The sequence below is a fragment of the Danio rerio genome, chromosome 2 (genome assembly GCF_049306965.1).
Source record: "Danio rerio strain Tuebingen ecotype United States chromosome 2, GRCz12tu, whole genome shotgun sequence".
NCBI classification, from domain to species: domain Eukaryota; kingdom Metazoa; phylum Chordata; class Actinopteri; order Cypriniformes; family Danionidae; genus Danio; species Danio rerio.
In genome coordinates, this window is record NC_133177.1 from 52302790 (window position 1) to 52326302 (window position 23513).

The following is a 23513-nucleotide window of genomic DNA, read 5'->3' on the forward strand; positions in this document are numbered from 1 at the left end:
ACGCAGTGGCCTTCTTTAAAAATAGTTGTAAATAATACACTTTAGTATGGTTTAAAAGCTTTTTACTATAAATTACTATTGTATTTTAGTTGAATTACCGGTGCAGTGCTTTGAAAAAGTAGAATTGTATCTAATCGAGGCCTTATTTCTCAGTGTGTACACTTTAATAACCCACAAGGGTGTTTAAACCTTTGAATCAAAATTCGAAGCAGTCACGTGGGTATAGGCGAAAATAAAACTTCGGACGTTACTGATCACATGATTATGGCAAAACGACTCAAGCTCCGGTACACTGCTTCACAGCGATATGTATCATTTCTCATTTTCAGGACGTTGCTCTGTGGTTGGCAAGGTGTTACAGGTGGTAACCGGTGTATTGCAATTTGCTAACGAGTTATGGGTAGTTGCTAGGCAGTTTCTTACTTTACAAGTCTGTACAACGCAAGTCAGTCAATCAGTACCCTAACTCTAGTGTTCTGATGGTTGCCAGTGTGATGTTGCTAGAGTCTTATAGATGGTTACTAGGGAGTCTGTGCAATGAATGTCAATCACAGTGCTAAAGTGTTGTGAATGATGTACAGGACACTGCTAAGTGCTTGATAAGGTCTTATGGAAATTACCAGAGTGTTACTAGAGTGTGCATGTGTAACCCTGCCGGTCCTTCCCCACCCAACCTGCTCCGAGCTGGTATCGAACCGGCGACCTTCCGCATGGGAGTCGGTTGCTCTAACAAGGAGGCTAAAGACCATGGCCTCTAGCGTCTGTCGCTAAAGCACCTTTAGAGGTCAGAGGAGTAAAGTTTACCTGCACAGCACTTACTAGCTGGCCTCCGTTGCACATGCTGCAGACATCAGCAACAATCCAAGTCCAAGACGTTGCTACTGTATGTGGTTCCTAGAAGCTTATAAACTGCTACCAGGTTGTTTGTAACAGAATTAAAGTGCTACAGTGTTTGCTAAGGTGTTAGTGATGGTAAACAGATGTTGTGAATGATTTCCTAGATGTTGCTATGTGATTGTCAAGGTGTTACAAATGGCAACCGGGGGGAAAGTAATGTGTTAATTCCAGCTGGTGGCCTTTAAGGCTGATTTATACTTCTGCGTCAAACGTCGGCGTATGCTACGGCGCTGACGCATAGCCCTTCGCCGTGGCCATCGCCGTCACTGATGTGCACCTCTCAAAAAATGTAACTACACGTCGCAACGACGCGTAGCGTAAGCTCTGTGATTGGTCGGCTTGGTAGCGCTGACGAGTCTGGGCGGAACCGAGAGCTGCGCGAATGGCGCGAGCGATTGTTTACAAGTGTGGAGTCCCGTGAAGGAGCTCCGGATGGAAAGTTTTGTTTTGTGTTTACATCATAGTTAAAGTTGTTGCACGTCCGCCGGTTCCTGCCTCAAAATGAGCGAGTTTGCACCACTTGTACATCCCGGAAGTGTTCAGGAAAAGCAAAAAAGCAGAGAAGAAACTCGACACAGAGGAACATTTACACCTCACTGCCCACTAGCGTTTCGGAAGTGTTAATGCAGACCGACAGAGACAGCGCGCAGAAGTATAAATGCACAGCCACGTCCGTTGCCTGCGCCGTGGGTTACGCCGGTCACTTGACGCAGAAGTATAAATCAGGCTTTAAATGTTGAAAGGTTGAATAACTGCGAGGAGAATGATAAAACTTTACCGTACCCATTTTTTAAAACAGCTCACTGACTGTTTACTCTGATTGGAAGCTACTCCTGTGATTCATGCAAAGTATCAGGGGGCGTAGGATGTCTTAGAGCATGTACCTGTTGCTTCCACCATCCCCTCCAAGATGACAACAATCTCGAAGTCCTCTTTCTCCAGCTGATTTTGTGACATGTCCCAGAACGGAGAGCGTACATCGATTTCATGAGAGATCACCAGAGGAGACACCAGAAACAGACGATCATCTCCCGTCTCGAAGCCCACACTGATATCAGTTTGATCTAGCGGAATAAACTCACCTGAAATGAATGAAAAAGAATAATAAAACAATTTGACACAATCAGTTGTCGTTTTAGAATGTAACCAGCAGGTGGCGCCAGTTCATCATTATATCAGTTTAAGGGTGTTGCATGTGATCTTACCCTCTTGTGTCTGTTTGGATTTGATAAGTTTGGCTCTCATGTTGGCGCCCACAATGTGGGAGGACCTCAAGTCTCCGACGCGGAACATCAAACAGAGCTTGTCATCGCGTAGTGAGATGACAGCATTACGAGAAAACACTAGAGTCTCTGCACGCTTGTTCGGCTGGGAGATCTTCACAAACATACAGCCAACCTGAAGAGAGACGGAGAGAAGCAGACTCGTTATTTCACTTTTATTCTAATGTTGTGGTGGTTTCAAGTGCGTTGCTATGTGGTTGCTAAGATTTTACAGATAATTATTAGGTTGTTGCTAAGAAGTTCTGTGTACTTGCAAGTACACAGAATTTTCTTCATGCTCCAGACATCAGTATCAATCCTAGTGTTGTGGTTGGTGTCCAATACATTGCCATGTGGTTGCTAAGATCTTATTAATTGCTACTAGTATGTTGCTAGGGTGTGTGTAACAGAATTAATGTGCTGCAGTGTTGATATGTAGTTGCTAAGGTGTTATTGATGTACAGTGCATCTTGAAAGTATTAATATCGCTTCACTTTTTCCACTGTTTATATGTCGCCTTATTTCAAAATGGATTAATTCATTTATTTCCTCAAACTTCTACACACAATACCCCATAATGACTTTGATAAAAGAGTTTGAAATTGTTTAAAATTTAAAACAAATAAAAAACCTGAAAAAGCACATGTACATAATTATTGACAGTCTTTGCCGTAAAGCTGTAAATTGAGCTCAGGTACATTCTGTTTCCACTGTTCATTCTTGAGATGTTTCAGCAGCTTCATTAGAGTTCACCTACTTGTCTTATGGTCAGTGCAGTATGAGTTTTTATTATCATCAATAACGTTACTTGTTAAGCACAAAAGTTCATAACAAACACTTAAATGAAATCTTACTTATGAAATGTTCTGCTTTTATTATTTGTTTTCTTTACTCGTTACTACACCCGTACGCAGCCCAAAAGTCCAGCATCTTCCCACTGGCTTTAGTCTTGAGTAGTGCAGTTGAATGACATTTGTGTTGGGAGCACTGTACAAATATGGCGGCGCTATTGACGCATGCTCAGGGTCCGTTTGCGATATGTATCGTGTATATCTATGCTAAGGAGTTCTGGGTAGCTGCTAGGCAGTTTTTTTTACCTGACAAACTTATACATTTTCACCAATTTACCAATTAATAGGTTACACTTGGAACACTTAGATGATAACAACACAATAAACAACATAGTTTGATGTGACATTCATATCTTTAACATTAGATGAATTAACTGCTCCGGTTTCCCCCACAGTCCAAAGACATTCAGTGTAGGTGAATTGAATAAGCTAAATTGGCCGTAGTGTATGTGTGTGTGTGAAAAAGTGTGTATGGGTTGCAGCTGGAAGAGCATCCGCTGTGTAAAACATATGCTGGATAAGTTGGCGGTTCATTCCACTGTGGCGACCCCTGATAAATAAAAGGACTTAGCCAAAAAGAAAATTAATTAATTAATTAACTATTAAATTTGGGTATACTGAAAATTGTAACCTGACGAGCAGTTGTCATGCTTCCCCTCACAAACTTCATTGATTAGGAAACAGATGTAATGTGTTAATCTGAGTTCAGATGCAGATCCTAGAGGACGTGGCATTTAGCAGAGAGTGTGTGTTGTGTTCAAGAGTGTGTCTGAGTGAAACAAGGACCCCGGGGCAACATTTAAACCAGGACAAGAAGATATAAATTAACTCATCAAACCACAAAAATAAAGTAAAATAGGCCAGAAATGAGACTGTGGAGAGGGCTGAAATTAGCAAAAGCAACAGAATTCAAAAAAAGAACGACAGACAGAGAAACAGGAGGGAGGGGTACACACATCTGTGATCTAAACGCATGACTCATTTGCTCTTGGTTATGGATGATATAACACAAAAGAGCAAAGATCAAAAAACCAAAGTCACGTGCAATTTAAAAACATTTTGGTTTCAGACCACATCATACACCAGACTCATTTGGCACTGAAAGTGTGCAAATAGTACATCAATTCTTCTCTCTCTTTCTCTCTCTCTCTCTCTCTCTTTGCATATGGCCCAAGAAAAGACGTGCTTAACCTTAATTAAACCCTCTGCCTTTAGTTAAATATATTCTATTATTATGCAATGATTGTTAACAATTTTTGTATTCAGCATATACACTTACCAGCCTTTATAAGATACACCTTACTACTACAGAGTTGGACCCACTTTTACCTTCAGAACTGCCTTAATCCTTCATGGGATAGATTCAACAATGTACTTGAAACATTCCTCAGAGATCCATATTGACATGATAGTATCACGTAGTTGCTGTAGATTTGTCGGCTGCACATCTATGATGTGAATCTCCTGTTAAACTAAATCCCGAAATTGCTCTATTGGATTGAGATTTGGTGACTGTGGAGGCCATTGAGCCCTCAGAGATGCTCTTCTGCATGCCTCAGTTGTAATGAATGGTTATTTAGGTTACTGTTGCCTTTCTATCGGCTGGAACGAGTCTGGCCATTCTCCTCTGACATCAACAAGGCATATGCACCCACAGAACTGCCGCTCACTGGATATTTTCTCGGACTATTCTCTGTAAACCCTAGAGATGATTGCATGTGAAAATCCCAGTACATCAGCAGTTTCTGAACCAATCAAACCAGCCAGTCTGGCAGTCATGCGGCACTGAAAGTATCTTAAATCACCTTTCCTGACGGTGACAATGGCGTAGTGGTTAGTGCGTCAACACATGCACCACAGCGATCCGAGGTTCCCACCTCAAGGTCCTATGCTGATCCTTCACCTATCTACACTCCCCATGCTTTCTTGTCAATAATTTCTACTGTCCTATCCATTAAAGGTGAAATAATTATTTAAAAATAATAAAATAAATTCACCTTTCCCATTCTGATGCTCGGTTTAAACTGCAGCAGATTGTCTTGACCATGTCTAAATCAAGTGTGTCGCAAGCCTGCGTTTGAGTGAAGGTTTCGGCCGTTAGATCGCCCCCTGGGGGCTGGCTGCAGTACAAGTCATAAAGCCCGCCTCCTCCGTGTTAATGAAGGAGACTTGAGCCCAAATAAAAAAAAATATTACACTTGCAATAAAATGTCCCGAAAGATGGTTCTGGTTGATTAAGGCACTGGTTATTGTGCTGAAATAGGTGCAGATCTTCATTTTTGTAAACAGTTTGTTTTTAGCAGTAATTTAATGCTGGGCGTGTCATCGTGATTGACAGCTGTGATTGACAGTTTCTCAAAGCGCGGCGTCTGAGCTTCGGCAGGAGACTGAAGTAGACTGAAATGTTATTATTCGATTTCTGTGTTATTTTACCATGACAAAATGAGTTCAGCAGTAAACTATAGTTTCTGACATACATGATCCTGGTGGAACACTGTTTATTCGCTAAGTTCAGGGCTTTTTTCGGGCTTTATTAATTTGCTGATACACGCCTAGCCACCCAGATAGCAAAACACAGTTCCGGCTAGATTCTCGCCTGCCGGAGACTTATCTCTTAGAGCTCAGACTGACTAATGTTACCTCTGCTGGACCTACTCCGGATGCCTGGACTCACTACCCAATTCCAGCCCGAGTCAATCGAGCCAGATGCGGCGGCCGAGCGAGCAGGCGCTGCCGCATGCGACCTGGAATCAGCCCGCGACGCCGCGAGTAAGTTATGCGCTGCGGCCTGGAGCTGGCGCGATTGAATATATAAAACCCTCATATTTGTTAACGTTATTACATCCATTTGTGTTGATATGACAGCAAACGCATGCTGAGAAGTTCGGGGGGCGTAGTTGATTTTACATAAAGCGTTTGATTGGAAGCTCGACTCTGCTCATTTTCGCGGCTCCTCCTCTGGCTCCATCAGACAATCCTTCTGCCCATGTCTGGCTCCAATTTCAGCAGTCTTTTGCGACAGTTTGTGCCCGTCAAGCAGGCGTTTTGCCCTCAAGGCGTTCAATGGGAAAAAGGGCTGTCGCGTCGTCCATATTTTTTACAGTCATTGGTCTAAATGCTCTGAGTTGCTGCCATGTGATTGGCTGATAGGAAACTTGCGTTAACAAGCAGTTGGACAGGTGTACCTAATAAAGTGGCCGGTGAGTGTATTCTTTTACCTTTGCCATGATAACAGTATAAAATATTTAAGAGATCTGTTTAAATAACCTATTATTCAGCTTAAGGTGTGATCTAAAGACTTAAAGGTGCAGTAGGTGACTGTCTTGAGAAACATGTTTTGTTGTGCTGGTTGAAAGTCTCTTCACATTCCAATAGTACTGATTAAAGTAAATTATCTAAATGTATTTATATGTATTCTTATATTCTGGGTAAGGCATAAGACTAAAAAAGTTCATCCAATTAAAATAGAGTAGGGCCGACATCTCCCATAATTCTGATAAGTAGCTCAAACTGTCTGTCAGCAAATGCAGATTTGAACTAGTGCGCACATGTTTGTACGCAGCTCTGCTGTTTGTGCATACACGTGCTGTGCGTTCATGAGAGAGAGAAAGCGAGTGGTAAAAACGTACTGAATCAAAACTTTTTCAAATACTGAGTCAATACTGGAGTAACTTTTGCACGCTAGAGGAAGGACGACATCATGGCTGAAGTGTTTTTCTTAGACAGGTAATGTTATGCTTTGAAACTCTTTTTGTCACGCAGAGCTGATATAGACTGAGTTGTTATGAATGGGTTATATGCACAGAAGTGTTGTTCAGCCACTGAAATCTTCCAGCAATTGATTGATGTGACTATTTTCAGTTTCATAAGGTCCTTTTACAGCATCGATAGGGTAGATTTTTATTTAGTTCAACAGCAAAACATCAGTAAATATCACTATTCCGACTAGCCTGCTATACTGAGGTGAAGTCGGTTTTATATTCGCACTGGTTCATTTTTGAACAAGACAACCTGTGATGTGTTCCCTATACTGTTTACCGCTACTCTGAATATTCGGTCACAAAAAGCATGTAAGTATGGTTTAGTAATGAGTGTAATTCCTGCACGCCACCGGCCGAAGCTTTAGCTCAACACATGAGAGAGGTTTCCGCTGTCATCTTTAAAGAGCCCATATTATGGGTTTTTGAAAATTCCCCTCCATGTAGTGTGTAACACAGCTCTAAGTGAAGTGAAGTATCCAGCTAAGGCTTAAATCTGTAAGAATACAGTGTTTAAAACGGTTGATTCATCTATAAAAGAGTCGACTCATAGTGCTTCAAATGAGTCGCCTTGATACCGATTCATTAGGTGTTTCGCCATGACGTACGAACGAAACCAAGTTATTCACGTGCACGCGCAAACCCGGGAGATTTCAAACCTGAGGCCCCGCCCTCTGACGCAGAAACCCAGACACACACACAAACACACGCACACACAAACATGCCGGTCGATTGAAGTCACACTGCAGATGGATATATTGAGTCTCTACCCAAAGATGAAACCTCAGCATTATAGCCAAGCAGTTGGAAACTACTGGAAACTTCTGGAAACTACAGGCTACAAAGAATACTTCATCAGCGTTTGTTAAAGGAAGGATCTGTAAAGAGTAACTTACTGATGGACGTCAGGATGGATTTTTCTTCCTCCATTTCTCAAGTGTAAGTACGTGCGATTAAAGTTGCCTCGTTGACTCTAGCTTGCAAATGTATTTAGTTGTGATTTGTTACTTGTAACCGCGTGTACTGTATCAGGTTAACTGGCTATATTCTCTTACCGCGTGCAAAGTCACGTTAAAAACGCGACGCGTGCTGCTTTGTTAACGGAGCTCCGTGGACGAGGAGTAGTGTGTGTGTCTGTGTGTGCGTGTGCGCGCGCTGTCGTCCGGAGCAGGGTTAAGTGCGTGTGTGTGTGTGTGCAATATGCGTGTGTGTGTCTGTGAAAAGAGCAGAGTGAGAAGCTAGGAGATCCCTCAACTGTTTTTGAGTTTTTGCTCAATAAAATAGTTAGTTGTCTGTATTTTCAAGTCCATAGTCTGTATTTACATTGACTCACTGGCAGCTAAAATCCACGCCTACACTATCGAGCGTGTATGAACTGTGATTACTTTTATATTGCTGATTAGCTGTTTGGCATTTCACTCTCTGACTGAAGGCAGTCGACCAATCGCGACAGACTGTCATTGGTCCAATCAGCGCAGATTAGCTTCGCGCTAAGGAGGGGTTTGGGAACAAATGAATCACTGGACGATTCATACGGGAGTCGCTGGGATAATTAGGTAAAAATAAATGCAGATTATAAGACCACGAAAGTGTTTTTTGACCTTGCATGCATAATAAACTGTTGTTGGAGACCCTTACAACCAAGATATGACCCTATTTCATGTATAATATGGGCTCTTTAAGGTTTGCACGCTTGTGTTTTCAGGAGGCGTGGCTTTGGACGGCAGGGGAGGGACTGTGCTTTATGCTATATAACAGGCTAGCATTGTGGCAGATCACCTACTGGACCTTTTACTAGGTTAATTAGGTCATTGTATAATAATGGTTTGTTCTGTCGACAAATCGTAAAATAAAATATTGCTAATAATATTGAACTTAAAATGATTAAAAAATAAATAAAAACTGATTTTAGTCTAGCTGAAATAAAACAAATAAGACTTTCTCTAGAAGAAAAAAATGTTATAGAAAATACTGTGAAAAATTCCTTGCTCCATTAAACATAGTTTGGGAAACATTTAAAAAAGAAAAATAATTCACAGGAGAGCGATTAATATATAATGTTATCATATATTATACAAATGTATATACACATATACTTATTAAATATTATTTTAATATATAATTTTTTGCTAACAAATTTCTTATAATGGTTGATTTGATTTAATAAAGTCGGCATAGTAACTTTTAAACAAAATTAAAAAAAAAAATATATATATATATTATTCTTAGACTTTACAACAAAAAACAAACATAGCATTTATGTCTCTATTGCATTTCTTAAAGCAATAACACCCCAAAGTGCTCCATATATTTGCAGAAAGTGCAAGTTTATGTGTGTATATTTACCATGAAAGCGTTGACCATAGATCCCAGTATGGCCTGCAGCAGCAGCAACATGGTTCCCACTGGACACTGGTCGGTAATGACGCGGTAACCATAGCCGATGGTCGTCTCCGTTTCAATGGAGAACAGGAAAGCAGAGATGAAGCCATTAACATTGTTCACACACGGAGTCCAAGACTCGTCCTCCAAATGATCCAGATCACCTCTGCCGTAAAACATGAAGCCAGAGATCATTAAACAACGTCCAGCAGCGAAGGAGATGCTGTTTATTAAATGTGCTCTTGCCTTTTTTTAAATCACACAGTCTCTTTTAGTAAATTGGCACAGCACAAGGAGAAGCGCTTGTTCTCAAGTGTCCACCCACACACACATTACTTGTGTTCATGTCTAGAGTGAACCAAAGCGACAGCACTAATGCACAGCATCTATGAGCTGAAAACTGATTGAGAAACACTTGATTGAGAAGCAGAAATCTCTATGTTTTGTTGATACCTGATCCAGTGTTCTTTTTACTATTGGATGGATGGATTACAGAGGATGGATGGATGGATAAATGGATGGATGGATGGATGGATGGATGGATGGATGGATGGATGGATGACTGATAGAATGTATTACAGAACATTGATGGATGGATGAATGGATGGTTGAATGGATCCATTCATTAATTTTCTTTTCAACTTAGTCCCTTTATTAATCTGAGTCGCCACAGCGGAATGAAATGCCAACTTATCCAGCATATGTTTTATGCAGTGAATGCCCTTCCAGCTGCAACCCATCACTGGGAAATATCCATGCAGACACATTTACACACATACACTATGAACAATTCAGCCTACCCAATTCACCTATAGCACAAGTTTTTGGACTTGTGGAGGAAACGGAGGCACCCTGAGAAAACCCACGCCAACACGGGGAGAGCATGCAAACTCCACACAGAAATGCCAACTGACCCTGCCGGGGCTCGAACCAGCAACCTTCTTGCTGTGAGGCGATTGTGCTACCCACTGCACCACCGTGCAGCCCTGGTTGGATGGATGATTGATAAAATGCATTACAGAAGATGGATGGATGAATGGATGGATGGATGACTGATAATATGCATCACAGAACATGGATAGATGGATGGATGATAGAATGCATTACAGGACATGGATGGATGGATGGTTGAATGGATGACCTATAGAATGCATTACAGAACATGGATTAACGGATGGATGGATGGATGGATGGATGGATGGATGGATGGATGGATGGATGGATGACTGAGAGAATGCATTACAGAATATGGATGAATGGATGGTTGAATGGATGACCTATAGAATGCATTTCAGAACATGCATGGATGAATGGTTGGATGGATGACTGATAGAATGTATTACAAAACATGGATGCTTGAATGGATGACTGATATAATACATTACAGAACATGGATGGATGGTTGGGTGGATGGGTGGATGGATGGATGGATGGATGGATGGATGACTGACTGATATAATGTATTACAGAACATGAATGGAGGGATAACTGACTGACTGATAGAATGCAATACAGAACATGGATGGATGAATGAATGGATGGTTGAATGGATGACCTATAGAATGCATTACAGAACATGGATGCATGAATTTTTGGATGGATGACTTATAAAATATATTACAAAACATGGATGGTTGAATGGATGACTGATATAATGCAATACAGAACATGGATGGATGGATGGGTGGATGGATGGATGACTGATAGAATGCGTTACAGAACATGGATGGATGGATGACTGATAGAATGCATTACAAAACATGGATGCTTGAATGGATGACTGATATAATGCAATACAGAACATGGATGGATGGATGGATGGATGGATGACTGACTGATATAATGCATTACAGAACCTGGATGCTTGAATGGATGACTGCTATAATACATTACAGAACATGGATGGATGGATGACTGACTGACTGACAGAATGCATTACAGAACATGGAAGGATGAATGGTTGAATGGATGGATGATAGAATGCATTACAGAACATGGATGGATGGATGGATGGATGACTAACTGACAGACACTCTGACTGACTAATAGAATGTGTTACAAAACACTGATGGATGACTAATAGAATGCATTACAGAACATGGGAGGATGGATGGCTGATAGAATGCAATGGATGAATGGATGACCGATAGAATGCATTAGAGAACATGGATGGATGGATGGTTGAATGGATGACTAATAGAATGCATTACAGAACATTGATAGATAGATAGATAGATAGATAGATAGATAGATAGATAGATAGATAGATAGATAGATAGATAGATAGATAGATAGATAGATAGATAGATAGATAGATAGATAGATAGATAGATAGATAGATAGATGGCTAATAGAATGCAATGGATGGATGGATGGATGTCTGATAGAATGCATTAGAGAACATGGATGGTTAATTGGATGATCGATAGAATGCATTAGAGAACATGGATGGATGGATGGATGGATAAATGAATAGATATGTTCTGTTTACAAAAAAGAAAAAGGGTGGGAGGAGTGCGGCATCCAATGTTTGCTTAGAGGCGAGCAAATTGAAAGAACTAGCTTTATCACAACCATAAAATTAATTTGGGTTAAATTATGGACGGACTAGTCTTCTTTTCAACTTTACTAACACTAACAAATGATTACAGTCAACCATTTCTTTGAATCCCATTTTACTTAAAATGCTTCACAATTTGAAACAAAATAATTGTTGTATTAAAGACTAAATGCATGTTTGTGTGTGTTAATCATACCTGCAGTATGCAATGAGGTACCATATTGCTCCAAAGAAGAGCCAGGTGACGGCATACGCCATGACAAACACAAGCAGAGAGCAGCGCCAGTTCAGATCCACCAGCGTAGTGAAGATATCCGTCAGGTAGCGGTAAGTCTCACGCATGTTGCCGTGCTGCACATTACAGCGGCCGTTCTTCTCCACATAACGCTGCCTCTTACGTTTGCTCCGTGCTGGACAGAGACAAGCAGAAAACAATTAGAGAAAATTTTAAACTTTAATTAAATAAACACCCAACAGTCCCAGCTTACCGCAATCCATATTTAAAGACGTACAAAAAAAATCAATGAAACTATGAATAACAGCAAAAGCACTGTGTTCCTGTAAGAGTAGGTCAAATCAGTTCCATCATGCAGATAATGAGGAAATCAGCCACCAACTTAACTAATTTATAAGTGATTGAAATGAAAACGAGTCGTCTTACCCCATCCAAACCTGCCCCTCTCTTGCCCCACCACCTGAATTTTCTTCCTGTGCTGATTGGCCTGCGCCTCCCTTGCAGCCATCTTATCCTGGAAGGTCATGCTGTTATTGGATGGAGCCTGTGTGGGTGGGGCTGTCTCCGTGGTTACCACATGCCCCAGTTCCTCAGAAGTGTTTTGTTCATCAGTGGGCGGGGCTTCCTTTGGGGCCTCCTCCACAGGCTCCTCCCCTTTCTCAGGAACTGGGAGGGACAAGGACTCTTCAGGGCACGAGGAGAAGCCGGTGTTGTCCAATGCCATTTTGTATGTGTGTGTTAAATAATAAGCCAATTTGTGTGTGTGTGTGTGTGTGTGTGGTAACAATGTCTGTCAGTGCTTTATAATCAGTTGCAGAGTTTCATTTGTGCCTGATTTCTGCAAAAGAGACAAAGAGAAAGAGAGATAGACACCTAATTAGGTTTCTTTTTTTTTTTACCGGGCTCTACGTTTCTTCTATCCTCTCACAGCGTTCTCGGGATTTCAAAGTAATCTGCTCCCACCAAGAGGGAAATGGCTTTATTTCACCGCTGATTATTGCTTAATGTTCATTTGATCCTGGCCTCGTTATGCATCGAGCATCCAATTAACTGCCTGAAATTAACTTAAGTAGATTACACTGATGACTTCATGCAGTTCAACCTTTTAAAAAAACATTTTCCACATCAAACACACTGTTGACGGAGGTCGTTTCGCTACACAGCCTAACATCCTCTCGGTTATCAGAAGGGCTTTTGCTAAAACACACAAAGGCAAACATCAGGGGGTTCATGCATGTCTAAGGCCCCGTTTACACTAGTGCGCTTTAGTTTTAAAACTGCGTTTTAGTTTAAAAACGATCCGCGTCCACACTAGCGTTTCACCTAGCGTTTCTGAACATAACTCCGTCCACACTACGCCACCAAAAACGTATATCACGTGACCATTCGCGCACTCTGGGCATGCGCGTTCTATTATAAACAGGAAGCAAGTGCTCGCTCTGCATTTGGTTATTGTTAGTCAACAAACGCCGGTTGAACAATGAATGCGATGGCAAAGAAAGCAAGAGAGGTATTTTTGTGGACAGACGACGCGGTCGAGTTGTTACTAAACATAACAAATGAATAACTGCACAATGGTGCCTAAAACAGACAATAGTGCAAACAACGCTCTCATTTCTGTCCATGTTGTTTACAGTGAAGGCTGTTCGCCTGTCTTCCGGTAGCAATAAAGCCATGTGTTATAGTCATGTGACAGGGGCTTGACGAATAAGGGAAGGATACAAAACGAAACAAAAGCCCCAATCAGGTAGCGATTCTCAGCAGCCCCGCCTCCGTTTTCAGATGTCTCCATTTTTCCCCATCTACACAAAGACAGAGCAGCAGCGTTTCAAAATGAAAACGGCCTCTCCAGTGTTTCCAACGCTCCGTTTTCGGTGCCCGAAAACTTCAATGTAGTGTGGACGGATGGCGTAACCTTAGCAAAACCTATGCGTTTTCAAACTAACACGCATTAGTGTAAACGGGGCCTAACTTGACTTAAATTAACCTTCGAGTTTAACAGTTATACAACAAATAATCGGATTTACACATAAATGTACGGGTTTGAAAGGATAGTTTACCCAAAAACAAAAAGTTACTCGCCATTTACTCACTGCCAATTTGTTGCAAGACAATGGTCTCCATCATACACCAGGCGCAATAAAACGCAAGATGTGTTTGGTGTGATTTGTTGCTATCTTCAGATCAGCGCTACTCTAATTTTCCTGTTTTCCGCCACGTTGTTTAAATAGCTCATCCGTTTGCGCAATTTTGTGGACTCATGGGTGTGGATCTATGAAGGAGTTGTGTTAAGGCGCATTGTTGGCGTGTTGCTATTTTGAGGAGCTGAAATAGATTGTGCCATTGACCAACTAAAAGCAGGTGTAAAGTCTAGCGCAAATTGCTTTAGTTTTGCGCCTATGCAGGTTTAAACGCCTACACATTGCTTAATACACACAGGATGTGCAGCAACACACAAATATCTTTACAAATGAAAAAAAATGAAGGATTAAAATGTTACAAAAAATGATTGTTTTCTACATAAATATAAAACCCACTGCCTCCATGCCTTCTTCATGTCGGGGGGCTGTTTTTAGTTTATTCATGACAATGTGCATTTGTATACTGTAATTATTATTAGCAGCATTATTTATTATACGCATATTTATATTTGTTTTAATACAAACAACTTGAGATTTGTCCACCTGTTGGGTTTTGGAGACGTCTGCATCATCATATAGGGCATAAGAATAGGACGTGTGTTTGGATATGCACACGTATAAGTTCGGATCAGTTGTTTGACCACACTTTGTTATTATTCTTCATTTATTAATTTTGCTGTAATTTAGAACTGAATTTAGAAATAGTTTTGAAACAAACCTTTGCCCTTAACAAATGAAATTAAATAGGTAGGCTGATGAATGTCTTCAATGGAGTGTGTACACAAAAGTAAGGGAGTAAAGAGTAAGAGGCCGAATGGAGGAGGCTCGTTCTTTATCCTCGTACTGCAGTTGGTCTTGTTAACTGTTTCTCGCTACCACTTAACTGTTCAAGCATTCAAATGTGCCATGGTGTTACACAACTGACTCTTAAAGGGAACGGGAGATGAGACTCTGATTTAATGCACGTTATGCTCAAAACACACCCATAACTCATAAAGAAAATAAGCACAGCCCAGTTCGACCTTGCCCCGAGGCGCAAAGCATATTTCTGTCCTTAAAATAGCAAAAGTGAATTCAGACACAGCCTCAATGCTTTTGCACAAAACGCTTTAGACATTGCGCCAAGATTGTTAAAATAGATCCCTATGCATTTCTTCTGGTGAACAAAACAAAGAGAATTGATGTTAGCCATTGACTTCCACAGTAGAGAAAAAAACACATAGAAGTCAATGTTTAGGCCTTTAACTCACTATTAGCCAGGCGTCGCATTCTACTTCACTGGAAATCAAAGCCTCCAACAACATGTCTTGTAGATACCATGCATTTTCTAAAGTTGGAAAAGGTTAGACGCTCTGGGAAAACTAATTTCTTTAAAAAGTGGCACTGTTTTATAACTTACTTTAACTCTCTTAAGGTATTGCATCCATTTAATAGATGCAGTCTCCTTCCCTTTTTAATTTATTAATTTCGTAGTATTTTAATTTGTTTGTTGTATCTAATACAATTTTATATTGTTTAATTGTAAATATTTACCTTTAACATTGACAATGTATCTGAATTTGATTGCGATAGTTGGTTGTAATTTTCTGTACACGTATTACTCTTGTTTCCATTTTTCTTTTCTTCTTTTATTATTATTATCATTATTATTATTATTTACCTTTATATATATATATATATATATATATATATATATATATATATATATATATATATATATATATATATATTAGTTCTTCTCTTTTGTAAAAAACAAAACAACAAAGATAATGATATGTAACTATTTGTACAGATATAGTGTTTGTTTTTTTACAATAAACAATTTAAACAGAAGTCAATGTTTACCATAAACTGCTTCATAACCAAATTTTTATTTCTAAAATGATCCCTTTAAACTCACTTTGTGTTTAAAACAAGCACACAGAAATCCAGCCAACTGTGCAACATACAGGCCTCCTAAATGCATGATTATCCTGGTTGTTTGTATAGAAGTCATTAGTCAATTGATCAATAGTTCTAATTTGGGGAAGGCACAGTAGCTCAGTGATAAGCACTGTCGCCTCACAGCAAGAAGGCTACTGGTTCAAGTCAAGTTACAGTTGGGCCAGTGTGGAGTTTGCATGTTCTCCTCGTGTTCGCATTGGTTTCCTCTCAGTACTCCGGTTTCCCCCACAGGCCAAAGACATGCTCTATAGGTGAATTGGATAAACTAAATTGGCTGTAGTGTATGAGTGAGAGTGTGTTTAAATCTCAGTGTTATGGATCGACATGAGGGTAATCACATCATTTTCAATTTAATTTTCATCATCATTTATATTTGATTGAGCATGCTACAGCAGCCCAAAACATATGATGAAATGATTCTTTTGAGTCAGAACAATAGATCCATATGGCAGTATTCACACCAGGTGCACACAGCACAAAAACCAGTATGATGATTTTTTTTTTCCTTGTTGCCATGCAATAACATTGGCTGCCCAGTTTGTTTTAATTAAACCAAACCACTCAACTGTAAACACAGCACTAAAAACATTTCTCCTGAAAGTTTGAGTAGGATTAGACTGCAAAATAAACACAATTAGGCTGTAAATGCAACTAGTGAGTAGTTTTGCTCTTCCATTTAATACTGTGTAATATCCTTGTGTATTTAGTGTCTTTTAACCATTCTGTAACCATTGACTTCTATAGTGTTTGTTTTTCCTATAATGGATGTCAATGGTTACCGGTTTCTAGCTTTCTTCAAAACATCTTCATCTAGGATCAGCACAAAAAAGAAACTGGATGCATCTGATGGCGAGTAAATATATATATATATATATATATATATATATATATATATATATATATATATATATATATATATATATATATATATATATATATATATATATATATATATTTTTTTTTTTTTTTTTTTTTTTTTTGGGGGGGGGGTGAATTATTTCTTTAAGTGTGAATTTTATACATAAAAATTTAATTTGAAAATGCTAAGAAATTTAATTTGTTGTTTTGTTTCAAGTCAAAATATCTAAAAACTCTTAAATCAAGAAGCATTTTAAACACTAAAAAACTGAACTACACTGTTCCAATTTACAATGACCTTTTATGTGAAGCTGCTTTTAAACAATCTACATGGTAAAAGCGCTATACAAATAAAGTTGAATTGAATTGAATTTTTTAAATGAGCAAAAAAGTGCCATTTTTTTAACGAATAAGTAACTATAGTAAAACTAAGTCGCTTTTCCTGAAAACTATGCAAAAACAATCTGTTTTTGTTTTGAAATAAGATTATTTATCTTATTGTAAGAAAAAAAAACATTTATTTTTGAAATATTATTCCTTCAAACCAGACATTGTGTTTAACTTGTCTAGAAAATGCTTCTTGATTAAAGAATTTTTAGATGTTTAGACTAGAAACTTGTACTAGAAGAAAAGCAGAAAAGCAAAGTCTTGTCGCTTATCCAAGTTTGAGGAACAACAAATAATAACTTCTAATTGATCACTTGGTATCAGAATTGGCTTATATGAAAGACAAAGGCCTCTAGATTACGCTTATTTTACCAAAATAAAATATGATCATGCCTTGATTTTTAATTTTTAATTAAGACAGTAATGTCTGACTTTGCTTAGACAAAAAGTCACATAACAGAAATAATGTACAGTATAAAATATAAAGTCATGGTGCAGTGGAAAAAGAACTAATATTGTATATGACTCCCATGAGATTGGACGACTGCATCCATACATATCTGCTATGACTCAAATAACTGATTAATAAAGTCATCTTGGAGTCCATTAAGACTCTTTGGATTCATTTTCAATGCCTCCTCCTTCATTTAAACCCAGACATGCTCAATAATGTTTATGTCTGGTGACTGGGCAGTCCAATACTTGAGCACCTTGACCTTCTTTGCTTTCAGGAACTTTGATGTGCAGGCTGAAGTATGAGGAGCAGCGCTATCCTGCTGAGGAATTTGCCCTCTCCTGTGTTTTTAAATGTAATGGGCAGCACAAATGTCTTGATACTTCAGGTATGTTACCATACACTCTGCAGATCTCTTGCACACCCCCATACTGAATGTAACCCCAAACCATGATATTTCCTTCAGCAAACTTGACTGATTTCTGTGAGAATCTTGGGTTCATGTGGGTTCCAAAAGGTCTTCTACAGTGTTTGTGATGATTGGTATGCAGCTCAACAGATAATTCATCAGAAAGATCGACCTTCTGCCACTTTTCCAAATGATCAACTAGAAGTCTAAGTTATTATTTGATGCTTTTACAACTTAGATCGACGACAATACTTTGTCAGGTAGTGTATATTCTACATCATTGAAACATTAAAATATCCTGACTTTTACGTAATCTTTCAGCCATCAAAAATACATCCTAAAGCCGTAACAGTCTTACATAAACACATTACGCGCAAAACCCAAAAACCTCAGACACAAAAACAAAGGCAGGCACAGTTGCTCATGTCATCGCAGCATGAAAACAGTGCCCTCTTGCACACACAAAATCTAAAATCCTGCATGGAAAATCACCACTGATTCATTCTCAGTGGCAGATTTGAGTGCTGCATCATTCCTGCAGTGACGGTAACATCTGTCTGACTGAGTCTGATCCTGTTTGCTGTGTTTACACGGGGTGTTAGGGTGCGAAGTCCGGCGAGGCGCTATATTTAGCTCTGCTAGTCTGGCAGTAGTAATCACGCCCACTCCAAGATTGATCATGATCTGCCTCCTTGGTCTGGGCCACATTTAGACTCATGAATCTTTCATGCTTCGAGTGGATCTGAGTGCTGGAGATGTGCTCATGTGCTCAACAGAGAAAAATACTGGAGTAACGTTACAGAATAGAACGGCTGCATGTCGTGAACTGGCACATTTTAGGATTTCCAGGGCTCAGCTATAGCACACACAAACAAACACACACACACATACACACACAAAGAAATCAATTCTACTTGAAATAAACTGAATGGAGCAGGTTGTACTGATGAAAAATGACCAGAATTGAGGACAAACTGACTCTGTGTATGTGTGTATACAGTCAAAATTATTAGGCATCCTTTCCCAAATGATGTTTAACAGAGCAAGGAATTTTTCAGAGTATTTCCTATAATATTTTTTCTTCTGGAGAAAGTCTTATTTGTTTTATTTAGGCTAGAATAAAAGCAGTTTTATAACCATTTTAAGTCATTAATATTATTCCTCTTACACAATAATGTTTCCATTGTCTACAGAACAAACCATCTTTATACAGTAACTTGCCTAATTAAATGTCACTTTAAGCTGAATACTAGCATCTTGAAAAATATCTAGTAATATATTATGTACTCTCATCATGGCAAAAATAAAAGAAATCAGTTATTAGAAATTAGTATGAAAGAGCCTCTATTTTGCATTATAAGAGGTCATATTTTGGTTTTGGGGGTCTCCAACAACAGGCTGATATGCATGCAAGGTCAAAAAAACACTTTCATTGTCTTATAATATGCATTTATTTTACCTAATTATCCCAACGACTCTCATATGATTTGTTCAGCGATTCATTTGTTCACAAACGCCTTCTTAGCGTGAAGATCATTTGCGCTGATTGGTTCAATGACCCAGTCTGTTGTGATTTGTTGACTGGGTTCAGCATGAGACAGAGAGAAACGCCTAGGCTATGAAGTAGCAGAGTGTATGTGTGAGCCTAATGCCAGAATGCAATAAAGCAATGCAGTTAATCACCAGCATATTGCTCTACTCGTAACTCTAACCCCAATTAATAACGCCACACATTCAGTATTAATCCACACAGTGACAAAAGTTGAACTAATTTGAAACTTGACTGCGCCACGCGAGTGAGGAACAGCAGATGGGGGCCATAGCAAACGGCAGAGGATCAGTAACGCATTTAAATCAGGAATCAAAGAAGCAGGCATTGCATTTTCAACGTGGTTTTGGATGCAATATGTGAATAGCCCCATAAAGATTAACCTGAGAGATACAGTACAAACACTGATCTATAATAGATAAGTGATTACAAGCCGTGCGGAGCGATCGAAACACACAATTAAATACATATTTTGCAAACTAAACAAAACGAAGCAACAATTTTAATCACACTTACATGTTAGGATCCAGAGAAAGAAGAAACTGGTCCATATTAACTGTAAAAGTTACAGACAAAGTCCCTGTCCAAGTCTACAGGGCTCAGCTATAGCACACACAAACAAGCACACACATATACGCACACACAAAGAAATCAATTCTACAATTGTCTACAGAACAAACCATCGTTATACAATAACTTGCCTAATTAACCTAGTTAAGCCTTTAAATGTCACTTTAAGCTGAATACTAGTATCTTGAAAAATATCTAGTTAAATCATATGTACTCTCATCATGGCAAATATAAGAGAAATCAGTTATTAGAAATTAGTATGAAAGAGCCCCTATTTTGCATTATAAGAGGTCATATTTTGGTTTTGGGGGTCTCCAACAACAGGCTGATATGCATCAGGGTCAAAAAACACTTTCATTGTCTTATAATATGCATTTATTTTTACCTAATTATCCCAACGACTCTCATATGATTTGTTCAGCGATTCATTTGTTCCCAAACGCCTTCTTAGCGTGAAGATAATTTGCGCTGATTGGTTCAATGACCCAGTCTGTTGTGATTGGTTGACTGGGTTCAGCGTGAGACAGAGAGATACGCCTAGGCTATGAAGTAGCAGAGTGTATGTGTGAGCCCAATGCAGGAATGCAATAAAGCAATGCAGTTAATCACCAGCATATTGCTCTCCTCGTAACTCTAACCCCAATTAATAACGCCACACATTCAGTATTAATCCACACAGTGACAAAAGTTGAACTATTTTGAAAATTGACTGCGCCACGCATGTGAAGAACAGCAGATGGGGGCCATAGCAAACGGCAGAGGATCAGTAACGCATTTAAATTGGTAAAGGAAGAAGCACGCTTTGCATTTTCAACGTGGTTTTGGATGCAATATGTGAATAGCCCCATAAAGATTTAACCAGAGAGATAGAGTACAGACACTAAAGACATTGATCTATAATAGATAAGTGATTACAAGCGGTGTGGAGCAATACAAACACACAATTACATACATATTTTGCAAACTAAACAAAACGAGACAACAATTTTAATTACACTTACATGTTAGGATCCGAAGGAAGAAGAAATTAGTCCATATAAGCTGTAATAGTTACTGACCACACCAGTCAACCCTCCTGTTTTTCCTGGGATTAGCCCATATTTTACAATTCTATCCCACTATCTTCCTGTAAAGGTATTTTCGCGTGTTTGTCCTGCATTTTCAATCAAAGGGTTACAATAATCATTTAAAGGCCAATCCTCCCTATACACAACCCATACCGCCAAACCACCAAGGGACGCCCCATGCTCTTAAACATGATTTTGTTCTTTGCTTTCATTTTAAGAGGGTCACTCACCAAAAGTGTTGCTCGACGATGCACCGCCATGTATTTTAGAAATCTAAACATAGGTTTCTCAGGGTACACACACTAGCCCCACAAGTCAGCAGTGCCCAGCCATGACTAGGCCCACACGAAATCTGTGCTCGCAGAATTCTGCAGATTTTTAGTCCATCATTGAATCTCTTTATTTACTTGAGTAGAAGTGTGTAAATCTATATTTATTCAGTTTTTAAATTAATTACAGTAATAATATTTGCTAATATGAAAATGTTCATCTGATTTATGTACAATGCGGTTTTTACAGTAATATTTTCTTTCTTTTAGTAGATATAATATATGAGAGACTTGCTTTGTTTACCAAATGAAGTTAATCTAATTGGATTTGCATTTTAAACATTAAATAAAAGTTTAAAAGATATTATTTTTATTTCACATACTCATGTTTTAGTTATAATGCTCCCAAAATAATTCCGCAGAAATCCAGATTTTTGCCAAAATTCTCTGCAGAAATAGCAAAAAACGTCCACAGATTCCGTCTGGCCCTAGCCATGTCTCAGGTAACTGTTGATATTTCTGCCGCGCCACAGAGCGCCATCTGAATAGTTTCATTTTAAATAACATGCGGATGTGTGTGATTCTTTCAACTGTCATGTGCGCACATTGTTTCAGCGCCGTGCGGCACATCCAGTGTGTGACCTGCTTAAGGGATGAAAACACTTTAAAATAAATATAGAAACGGCAGAATTCAGTGCATGACTGTCATAGTGATAAATAGATGCTGTTTCCCAAATGGATTCTGTACTCGCGATTAGAATCCTTTAATAGCAACTGGCCGGCTAATCCCGCATTGTAACCTGGTATATTGTTTCAATCATCAGAACTATGGCAGGAACAAACACAGCACTAGGTTGGCTATACTGTGGTATTGTTGTGAAAATGAACTTTACCCTTTTATTCCCTACAACTGAATGTTCATCTGTCAGTGATTGTCATGTTCATGTCCTGATCAGTCCAGTGATCCCCCTCGCTCTGCTAGTGTGTTAAGGGAAAGGCACGTTCACGTTTGACCAGATCTGGCACTTCATATTTGGTGATGTTCCACATCGACGTCGATGCATTAACGCAAAAGATCAGAACCCAAAACTATTCATTTATTCGACTCTGAGTCAAATATTTGGCTAAAGAGTTAACAGTTTTAAACACGGTGCGATTTCAGATGTAACCCTCAGCTGGATGTTTTCTAGTGATGGGTCGTTCATGAACGATTCGTTCATTTTGAACGAAGCTTCAATATGACTCGGGAACTACAAGTCCTCTCAGCGAGTGATTTGTTCATCTGCGCACACATTTGTGCAGGCTGTATCATTCATTTCAAGTATTTTCAAGTCTTTTGAGTCGTTTATCGCGGAAAAGCAGAATCACATCCGATGCTCTGTGTATTAAGGGATATGGAGGAAAAATATTTGTTGACAGCGTTTTACCAACAGAGGGAAAAACATTACCTGATGGATCATTGGTAATATTTCCGCAAGATGACCATGTCGCAGTTTAGCTAAATTAATTCACGCCTCCACCTGAAGTGACGAGCGACGCATTAAAACCTAGTTTTCCAGCCGCAGCCGCGCTTCATTCTCGAAAGTTAAAGTTTGTCTAAAGCAGAGATAAAATCAGTCAGCGCAGTCGTCCCTTCAGAGTAAAAACGACATTTTGTGTCTGCCGGTTTTGTTTACGTGCGGGAGTTCATTAGCATTTTCCCGCATGTGAATTCTGACCAATCAATAAGCAGTTTAGGAAATATGTTCAACAACATCTGGCCAATGAGAGATGTGGATTTTGTCAGATGACTGCATTTTGGTTTGTTTCAACTGTTTCGGACCAAAGCCAGCAGTGTGGTGTAAAAGCGACCCAAAGATGGCAGAAAATGCAACACTGTATCATTTATTGGCCTTGTTCCGGACCAAATGAAGCGAACTA

At 39.2% G+C, this 23513-nt stretch overlaps 1 protein-coding gene across 1 annotated transcript in view; it reads right to left on the reverse strand.

Moving 5' to 3' along the window:
• kcnj9 (potassium inwardly rectifying channel subfamily J member 9) overlaps positions 1–23513 on the reverse strand; it is a 45107-nt gene that overhangs the window by 16523 nt on the left and 5071 nt on the right. Inside the window, exons 2-6 of the mRNA XM_009298868.5 lie at positions 12372–12783; positions 11907–12120; positions 9115–9316; positions 2103–2295; positions 1782–1979 (exon numbers count right to left, since the gene is read on the reverse strand). Of these exons, the coding sequence (XP_009297143.1) occupies positions 1782–1979; positions 2103–2295; positions 9115–9316; positions 11907–12120; positions 12372–12669 (1105 nt within the window). The 5' untranslated portion in view covers positions 12670–12783. The remainder of the gene's footprint in view (positions 1–1781; positions 1980–2102; positions 2296–9114; positions 9317–11906; positions 12121–12371; positions 12784–23513) is intronic.